This window comes from Austrofundulus limnaeus, unplaced genomic scaffold (genome assembly GCF_001266775.1).
Source record: "Austrofundulus limnaeus strain Quisiro unplaced genomic scaffold, Austrofundulus_limnaeus-1.0 Scaffold54, whole genome shotgun sequence".
NCBI lineage: Eukaryota > Metazoa > Chordata > Actinopteri > Cyprinodontiformes > Rivulidae > Austrofundulus > Austrofundulus limnaeus.
Window position 1 is genome coordinate 1,110,438 of NW_013952456.1, and position 10,236 is coordinate 1,120,673.

General features: G+C 41.5%; 1 protein-coding gene across 2 annotated transcripts in view; it reads left to right on the plus strand.

The window, feature by feature from the left end:
- The first annotated feature begins 2,824 nt into the window (after positions 1-2,824).
- The window catches only part of chd8 (chromodomain helicase DNA binding protein 8), a 25,971-nt gene continuing 18,559 nt past the window's right edge, over positions 2,825-10,236 (plus strand). Inside the window, exons 1-12 of one of the 2 annotated variants that reach the window (XM_014008941.1) lie at positions 2,825-2,920; positions 3,880-5,040; positions 5,213-5,539; positions 7,425-7,538; positions 7,643-8,142; positions 8,267-8,378; positions 8,505-8,714; positions 8,849-8,917; positions 8,999-9,054; positions 9,162-9,279; positions 9,364-9,447; positions 9,602-9,739. In XM_014008941.1, the coding sequence (XP_013864395.1) occupies positions 3,979-5,040; positions 5,213-5,539; positions 7,425-7,538; positions 7,643-8,142; positions 8,267-8,378; positions 8,505-8,714; positions 8,849-8,917; positions 8,999-9,054; positions 9,162-9,279; positions 9,364-9,447; positions 9,602-9,739 (2,790 nt within the window). In that variant the 5' untranslated portion in view covers positions 2,825-2,920; positions 3,880-3,978. The remainder of the gene's footprint in view (positions 2,921-3,879; positions 5,041-5,212; positions 5,540-7,424; positions 7,539-7,642; positions 8,143-8,266; positions 8,379-8,504; positions 8,715-8,848; positions 8,918-8,998; positions 9,055-9,161; positions 9,280-9,363; positions 9,448-9,601; positions 9,740-10,236) is intronic. The other variant, XM_014008942.1, reaches the window with a different exon arrangement.

Consider the following 10,236-nt stretch of genomic DNA (forward strand, 5'->3'; position numbering starts at 1 on the left):
ATGGATGGATGGATGGATGGATGGATGGATGGATGGATGGATGGATGGATGGATGGATGGATGGACGGATGGATGGATGCATGCTTCACTGGAACTAAAATATGAGTTTATGAGATTGGTAATTCATTAAATTCTGATCGTATTTACACTTTAAATTGCCCCATGCTTTTTCAGATTGGGGTTGTATTTAGTGCATTAAAGGATGAGGTTTATACAAGCTATAGTTAAAGAGAATTTTATTCTAAACAATCGAAGTTACAGAACATATTTGCTTGCTGTCATGTGTATACATATTTATTCTATTTGCTTGAGAAATATTTTATTTATGACAGATTTCTATAGTATCAATGTGCACTGTGTGATTATGTGCTAAAACTCTGTGAAAGCCTCAATCTTTTATTTGTTTATTCATATTTTTATTGTTTAAATCACTGAATAGCACCCTGTTCAGCTTGTCTTTTCTCTGTTGTACGACTGATGCTTCTCTGTTTACTTGTCAATATCCTGCAAAAGATGTTTATTTATTAAAAATATTTATATCGAGGATAAAAAGTGGAAATAAATTATTTAAATTTGAATGAGCATATCTTTTTGTACAATAACTTCTTTATTTCTTTGAATTCTTCCAAGTGCACTTCTTTAATCTGCTATGGCAGATTTTTTTCTCTCCCCTTTCATGGTACGCCTCCCAGTGCCACGGCAGCGGTTTGCAAATATAGCTCCCCCCCAGCCGAGCTGGTGTTGGCGAGGACCATGTAGATCAGCATGGGATGCAGTATAAGTGTGGGGGGGTATGGTGGATACTTCTCGCAAGGCCGCAGACAGATGGAGGCTTTGGCGAGRGGGCCAGCTCATCCCTGCAGGACTTCCATGGATAAAGTGTGGCGCACTGTCACTTGTAGTCATTCACGCTTCCCCGGCTCAGAACCACCTCTCAGTCTTTTTCTTGGTTTCTAGCACGCCTCTCTGTACGTTTATATAAAGATTCCTTGAAAATAGAAAACCAAGACATTAACCCTGCTGTCATCAAGACACCAACACAAGAACTTATATCGGTAGTCTGTAGTTTGWGTCAGAGTATTTAATGTCATTTTTCACTCTGACATCCTTCCTCTGTGTGTTTTTACATGTAAAGAAATGATACTATAAATATGACTTCACAAACTTACCACTTAATTAACCAACCATAACAAGCATCTTCCTCTGGGGCCCTGGATCTCAAAGGGCCTGCAAGGTGTGCACTTTTTCTGTGAAACAGGAAGTCTTACTTTGGATAAATATTGAATTTATTAAATGCAGTTACATTTTGCATGAGTTGGTTTGCATGAGGCCTTTTAACCCAAGTCGACATGAGATTTTCCTTACTGCCTGCTGTGTGTGTGTGTGTGTGTGTGTGTGTGTGTGTGTGTGTGTGTGTGTGTGTGTGTGTGTGTGTGTGTGTTGTGCATTCATTTGTTATGGTTGCAAAATACCTTATGAACCACTAAACGGATTTCAATGAAACTCTGAGAAAGTCATTGGACCTACATCTACGATTAACTTTGGGAGTCAACACCATTCAACAAAGCAAACTGATTAAACACAAAGATGGAGATAACTTTGTCTTTATTGTTTTTTTTTTTTCATGTATTGAGCTATAATTTGGTGTGGTAGTAGCTGAAAGTCATCCCCAATGCATACTCTGCATGTGTGCTATTAATGCCTAAACTACATTACCTTTAGGAGTCAACCATGTTTGTCTGTTAAAAATATATCTCATGCACCACTGAACAAACGTATTTGAAACTCTCAGTAGGTCCTGATGTGCATCTTTAGTGGATACATTTTTGGATTCAGTCCAGTTCAAGGTGGCCACCACAGCTGGCTGACCTCGGATAACACAGGAAAGCCTATAATTCAGCCAACTGAGTTAAAATGTGGTTTGGTAGTAGATGAGACTCATCCTTGATACATATGCTGAGCACTAGCACATCTTGAAATGTTGAGCAAGATATAACTTAGTTGGATAAAAATGTCTGTGACAATGTAATTTCTCATCATAAAATGATATTAGTTGAAAACTCTGGCATGTATTAGTTTTATATAATATTTGTAAGTATACACATACAGATAAAAAAAAGCTGCTGCAGGAAAATAAGTTTCTACAAATAGTAGACGGTGTCACATCACCACTAACAATAAACACTGGGTCTAACAATGAAATAACGCTTCACTCTCTGAGCAGTAGAGGGCGCCAAAACCACACCAGGCACGTTTAATCACGCGTCCGCGGGCAGACAGTGTTACCTCAAGGAAACCTTTTATAAATAATTGAGATCACTGAATAATAATCATCCAAAATAAATAAATAAGTAAATAAAATCCTGCAATTTTCTCATGTGGTCTTAAATTATACATCTAAAAAGTGGTATGAAATCAACACAACAAGTCTTCATTCAAATGATGTGGGTTCATTTCTGAACGATAGCCAGTGCATTTAAAGCGCTAAAATGATAGTATCATTCACACATAGATGTGAAGGCTGGGAAGTCCATTCAAGCTATTTAAAAACAATTGTATTTTTTGTCAAGAGAACTCTAACGGTCTCGTGGTTTTTATTACAAGCATCATCGACAGTAAAACACTGAGGCTGAAGATCACCGAGTCAAAAGATCCCAGCTAGGCCGCATTTATTGTTTTCTCAACCTAACTACGTTTCTTGTCCCGCCCTGAAGGGGGGAAGCGAAAACGACGGACAGTCTTTTGAGCCAATGAAACGGCCGTGTGGTGCCGGCTCGTGGAGAAAAGGACCAATGGTCGCTCGATAGGATCCGAGGGGTACGCTTTCTCTGGCAAGAAGTTAGTTCCTGCTCTTCCCTGGCCGTTTCCTGTAATCGTACAGTGTTGTGAGACGGAGAAAGCCATGTGTGTCGACGCAAAGGTAAATTTAGCACCCCGAAATTGTCACAGCGAGAGTTGAGGTAGTGATTGGGATGGTTATTTTCAGGTATTTTTGAGGAAAATTAGCCGCAGAGCAATCGAAACAGCATTGCGGCCTAAAGCTGTGTCTGAACGTAGACGGGCACGTTGCTTTGGTTTTGGTCCGGTTTGTTGATGAGATTGAAGGAGTCCGGTGGACTGAATGGTTCATAGTAAATCACAGAAAGGGAACCCAACAACCACACATGTTCAGTGAACCTTGTTTGTGAACCTAAATGTGGTTTCGATGCCTCTCATGCTTTAATCGGGACATTTTGGTGGCGGTAGAAGCTAATGCTAACAGACGGTTTTAAAGACTGCAGAGAGGAAAACATCGTATCTGTGTCCAGCATCAGGACCCTGCTGTCTGACTTCATCCCCAAATATTTTCATTCACAAAATTCGTTCCGAGGTGGCATTTCACATGTAACATCGTAGAATTTAATTACATATCTATTTAAACAGTTAATACCACTTTTAGAGCAGTTACTTATATCGCAAAGAATGAAAAACTGTATGTTTCTTAGCCTGTTTAGTAGTTTTCAAATAGGAATATGAAAAAACAAACAAACTCAGAACCACTAACATTATCACAAATATTAAGATAAATGTGAGTATCTTTATGAATGTGGCAGTCTTTAGTAAATTAGGTGCTGGTTTTGTGCATTACAGTGTTAAACCCAAAGAACTTACTTGTTATTAGACCATTCGACTTAAAGAATAAACTAAAGATTAGAGGATTTTTAATACTTTTATAGAATCACATATTTCTTAAACTTTTTGTAACATGAAACACTTTTGTTTGCACCTGGATCTCAAGCCAGATTTGAATGGACAATAAACTGTAGCACTTAAATAGATAATAACACTGTCAGATATTGGTTTTATTTATATGGAGTTCTCTTATTTCTTTTTTTCTAGCTGTTTATTTGAGTCGAGAAGAATTGGACAACAAACACATAACTTTCATCGCTGAGTCTCTTTAACTTGGTGCCCGTCTCCCTGTGTGGAGTGGGCAAGATGGCAGATCCCATTATGGACCTCTTTGAGGACACACCTCTGTTCAACCTGGATGCTCTACAGGATGATTCCTACTCTCAGGGCTCCTCGGACCCRGTGGAGGAAGCACTGAAGTTGGCTTTGGGTCAGGTGGTTCCAGCTGTTGAGCCYGAATCCGGGCCAGACCTCACTGTCAGTACAAGCCTCGATGTTCCCGTAGCGGCTCCTTCTATCCCAGACCCGACCCCTGTTCAGATTTTCACGCAGCAGCCAATGCCAGTGGCGACTGCTCAYACTGTTTCTGTAGCTCCTGCTCCCACTATGACCTCAGTCCCTGCTCCAGCTCCTCTTCCCATCCCTGCCCTACCCCCTGTTCCTACCCCAATTGATGCTGTGCCGCAGATGCAGGCTCAGACCACCATCCCCATTGCCAGCAGCACCTGCGGAGCCACCAGTAGCACTGTACTGCTGAGCTCACCTTTGACTGTTTCTAGCTCTCCAGCTACCACTGCCACTACACAGCAGCTCACACAGATAACTCACCAGCTCACCCCGCAACAATTAGCTGCCATCACACAGCAGGCTGGCGGTAAAATTGTCATTCTCAAAGGTCCCCAGGGTCAAGCCCAGGTCCTGCAGTCTCTATCAGGAGCCACAGGTCAGACAGGTGGAAAGGTCATCCGTGTGTTGTCTGGCACACCCCTCAAACCTGGTGTGTCCATACTGCAGGGAGGGGCAGTCTTGAACCAGACGAGCCCAGGACAAACCCAGGTCAAGGTGGGTGCTGCAGGCGTGCAGAGACTGCTGCAGTCTGCCAACGGGCCGGTCAAACAGGTGCTGCTCACATCCATGCCTCAGCAGGTACAGCAAACGCAAGGTCAACCCATTCAAGTTCAGATCCCAGCCCAAGCGCAGATGGCTCAAGGTCAAACTACTGTCCAAGTTCAGCCCCAGGCCCAGGCCGCTCAGATCCAGGTTCAGCCCCAGACAGCCCAGATCCAGGTCCAACACCAAGGCCAGGCAGCGCCGACCCACGTCCAGGGTCAGGTGCAGCTCCAGCCAGCCATGCAAGCTCAGACACAGGTAAGCACCACCTCCTTTCCACATGAACGTCTTTAAGAAGGTGACAGCACTGGTAGCACAACAACCAATCCTTTAGAGGGGGTCTGTGGATTTCTATCACTCCTGAATTTTTACAAGGTATATATTTAGTTTTGCTGTGTGTTTTTTAAAAAAAAKCTCCTGTGTTTTACAGGGCGGTGAAGCAAAGCGCATCACCCTGGTTCTTCAGCAGCCTTCTCAGACTGGCTCTGCCACGTCAGTGGGTCAGGCTGTTGCAGCTCAGCAGCAAGTCACCCAGGTCCAACAAGTTCAGACGACACAAGGGGCTCAACAGCAGCAAGCACAGGCCCCTGCTAGACTGGTGCTGGGTCAGCTCCCTGGTGGCAAACTGGTTCTCCAGGGAAGCCAGCTGGCGGCCCTGGCCCAGGCTCGGACGGCAGGCCAGGCCGGAGGGCAGCCCAAAGTAGTCACAATCCAGCTGCAAGTGCAACAGCAGCCCAACCAACAAGGAGGAGTTAAGGTGAGTAAAGTGTGTCAGTGCTGCTTGGTTCAGTTTACTCATAACAATTCACATAGTTCTCATAGTATTATTTTATTTTTTCATCTAAACCTTATTTTTGATATATTTTTTGGATAAAGCTTCAGTTATTTTCTGGTACAAAAAGTTAAAAGGTGTGTAATATTATTTACTTTATGAATACAGGACTAATACTAACGGGTAGTTTGACTACCCCGCTTATAATATTAGACCCTAAACATTTTTTGTTGGATTAAAGCATTTATTTCAAACATCAAAAGTTTAGTAACTACACACGTTTTTACGTTCAGTAAACATTAAATATACCAACCTTTATGRTCCCAAGGGAGATCATTCCTTTACTGGCTTTGATTTGGATCTGTTAGCATCCACACTAGTTTTATTGATTAGCTCAAGGATATTCATTGTTTTGAAACTCTGATGCATTTAAGTAAGTGGCATGTTTGAGCAAAGATTGGAGATAAGTTGTCTGGATTTTATAAGATTTCCACTTGTACTTGTTACATAAGTAGCTCTGCCCTAAATACTGTTTTAGATAAGAAGTTTAAATTGCCTCATCTTACAGTGACTAATGCATAATGAATGATGTGGAACTAATGCTCAGATATTTCCTATGTTGTTTGGGGTTTTTTGTAGAATGCACAATCAGTAAATTTTGTCTAAGTTTGAATGGGATCAAGCTAAACATCAACAATGTGGCCACCACTGTCCAGCAATTTCAAATTCACTTGTGTTATGCTTTAAATCAAAGCATTGTTTATGGTAKCCTGATGATTATAACCTATTTTTTTAAGTGACTGATGTCCTAATTTAATATAAATTCATCTGGATATTTTCTGTGAATACGCTTGGTTATTAGGTGATGAACAAAAATCTTCCATTTTTGTGAACTTAAAATATCTGGCCTACATATYTACTGTAGGTTGAGTGTGTTTTCAACTCGATGCAAAATAGGGAGGCGAGGGAGCTGCAGTAGCTCGGTGGTCAGCGCTGCAGTCTTGTAATCCTGAGGCTGCAGATTCAAGCCCCGCTTGCATCAGGAAGGGAATGTGGTGTAAAACCTTTGCCTTTGCAGAGGAAAATGGCCGGTACCTTTTAGTAAAAGTGTGTTTTCACTTTGTATGCTGTCAAGTCTAATAACATGTCACATTACCACAAAGATTATATATGTACCGTTATTATCTAACTGCCTGGTAAAAACCAAACCCTTGTCCTTCACTTTGCTTCATACGAGGGTCTGTGGCCTCTGCTGAAGTTTAAAATGATTGGATCGTTTGGCCGCGACGTATGTCGCTGTGACGGAGGCTAAGCTAAGAAGCTAACCGGAAATCACGTGCGCTGTAAACAACCCTACTGAGAGGAGAAATATACCGAGCCGAACGAGACAACTGTAAATGAGAGCTGCTGCTTTGTCAGACAAATTRAATTTAATTTGGAAGCCTTATCAACACAGACTGGCTTCATTCACTTCCTCCACTGCCGTATGCTAAACTAATTAGCAGACACTGCGCAGAAAATCAYCGTCATTCAAAACCCCGCCTTCTGTTTGCTGATTGGCCCAGGTAAAATAAACTACAAGCAGACACTGCACAGAAAATCTAAGTTCTGTTCTTTGATTGGCCCAAATAAAATTCTCCCAAAGAAATCCTTGTCTATGGGAGAAAAACCAGACGGAGCAGTGAAGGGAAACTAGAATTGAGCTGAACTGCGTAGGAAGGCAAGGGCCATGCTAATAAGATGCCAACTTTTTATTTATCATTTCTGTCCTTTAATTAATTTACACATACACTTAATCAAACGCTGGCTAGTTAGCATTTATAAAATGGTTCCTGAGCATGACTAAACCTCCTCCCTTTTATGTTGACAGTACCAGCTGGTGTCAGGGGCTGGGGGCACTGGTAGCCCACAGGTGTTGCAGATATCCCAAGGCCAAGGAGGACAAAGGGTGGCAGTACCGATCAAAATGCTTCTTCAYCCACAGGTAGATATCCACATTTGCATACATGTTTTGTTTTGCACGCTTCATAGCAGAATGTTCCATTTGAAATTGAGAGAAATCGGTATAATAACGTTTTCTTTTCTCAGACAAGTTCAGCCGCATCTGGTGGTGCTGTTTCTATGGTGAAGGTCCTCAACAGTTCAGCAGCAAGCCCCTCTAACGCAACCACCACTCCATCCCAGACCATTCGCATCTCCAAAGCTCCCGGCGAGCCTGCGTCGGTGCGACGAGTGGAGATTCTGTGCAAGCAGGAAAAAGCAAATCGCATAGTGGCTGAAGCCATTGCACGGGCCAAAGCACGTGGCGAGAAGAACCTGCCTAGAGTCCTGAACCAGGATGAGCTTCCGACCCCACAGACCTTGTCAGAGTTTGGAGGAACTGTGACTGTAGTGTCCGCTGCAAAGAAAAAAAGCAGCGGTGGGGGAAGCAAAAAGAAAAGTCCGATATCTGGAGGACAGATCCCCAAAACCTTAGTGGGAGCTGACAAAAAGAGCAAAGTGAAGGCACCCGGAGGAACAGTTACATTAGTTGGAGGGACCATGATGTCTGGAGCTGGGAACAAGAGCAAAAGCAAGACTAAAGCCAAGTAAGATGCATCAAATGGGATTACACTGTGATCAGAGACATCTTTAAGAAAACTCTTTAAATATTGTTCATATGTCAGTGATTTATTGTCTAATTTTATTTTATCTCCCTTCATCTCCTGACAGCACTATTACTCTAGTGGGAGCAAAAAAAAGAAAGAGAAATGCATCTTCAGACCACTCTGATGGCGAGCTGAGCCCACCTTCACCTGTTGCATTGGAGGATGACATGATTATGGTACAAACAAATATCTTTAAAATTATTTATTTTTTTATTTTTTATTTTATTTTATTAAAATAAAATAATAATAATAACTTGATTACAAAACCCCAAATCATTAACTTCTTCTTTTCTTCCGGCCAGAAGAGGCGCTCTAATCGTGTGATAAAGAGAAAGAAGTACACAGAAGACCTGGATATCAAAATAACAGACGACGAAGAAGAGCAGGAAGATGTGGATGTTACTACAACGGCAGCAGCTGTGGCCTCCATCAGTGGAGGGGCAGCAGCGCAGCTTAAACAGGAAGTGGAGCTGATGGATGCTGATGGACTGCCTAGTATGCAGTTCTTTGTGGTYAGTGCCGAACAAATGAACGCTTTGGAGAAACTGAATAAAGAAAATTTTACGACAGATAATTGTGTAAGTTTGCATTKCATTTTTAGCAGTCAGTAGCTTATTTATAGCTGTGTGTTTTTTATTTTTTACAGGAAAATCCAAGTGAGGAAGATGCTGCTATTGTAGACAAAATCTTGTCTCTGAGGATAACGAGGAAGGAGGTGTTTATTCAACATATWATATACTTTCAGTTTGTTTTAGTATTTATGAATTGTTCCTTTAAATTGTTTCTTCTCTTCAAGGTGTCTGCAGGCCAGTATATTAACGTTGAGGAATTCTTTGTAAAATACAAAAACTAGTAAGTTGCAGCGTCTTTGTGAACAACTCTGACCTCAGTATTGTCTTTGCTCAGGGTGGCAGSATGGACAATACAGATGAGTACAACCCTCACTCTTTTGTTTTCAGCTCATACCTGCACTGTGAGTGGGCCACTTTGGCACAGCTGGAGAAAGATAAAAGGATCCATCAGAAGATCAAGAGGTTCAAGACCAAGCATGCTCAGATGAGACGCTTGTTTCAGGAGGTGAGAGGAAGGCCAGACGRGTAAAACTTTTCAACTCGATGCTCTACTGGTTGAAATGTAACTTAAAACTGTTGTTCTCTACAGGATGAGGAGCCTTTTAACCCAGACTATGTTGAAGTGGATAGGATCCTGGATGTGTCCCACAGTATAGACAAGGACAACGGCGAGGTTAGGAATTTTATTTTCAATTTTTCTATATGTTCGGAAGCAATTAGCTGTTAACCTTTTGTTGAGATAACTATAACTTTCATTCTGACGTGTAAGCTTTTAGTGAGTTGTCATTTATTAAATAGATTTAAATGCTGTCCTCCATCCCCTCTAGCCCGTCATCTACTACCTGGTGAAGTGGTGCTCCCTGCCGTATGAAGATGCTACTTGGGAACTGAAAGAGGATGTTGATGAGGGCAAAGTGAAGGAATTCGGCAAAATCCAGAATAGGCAACCTCGTCTGAAGAGAACAGTGAGTGCTCAATAAAACATGGCTTTGGGTGTGTCTTTTCTTCTGTAATCATCTCTATTTTTAATCGTATTTTAAATTAGCTCATTATAAAAAAAGTTTCAAAAAAAGGACAAAAGCCATTTTGTACACAAAAACATAACTTTACAGAATTTATCAATGTGTTTAAGCACCCTAGTATTATCTAAGAGGGGTGCAGTATCCACCAGTAGAACAGCCTGCCTCTCAATGAAAGGTCATGAAATAAAATGATAAAAATCAGTACTGCACCATCGAGGGAGCATTCACAGGCTTTTGAAAGTGTCTCTTAGTTTGACTTGCTGTTTCTGCTTGTTTGGTTCTTGTATTTTTAACAATATTAACACTAAAAGACATTTGTATGCCTAAGATTATGTCAAATGTCAATGTCAAATTTATTTATATAGCACTTTACAACATGCATAAAGCTGTACCAAAGTGCTGTACAAGAACAACACAAATGACAAAACAGAGCAAAAAAA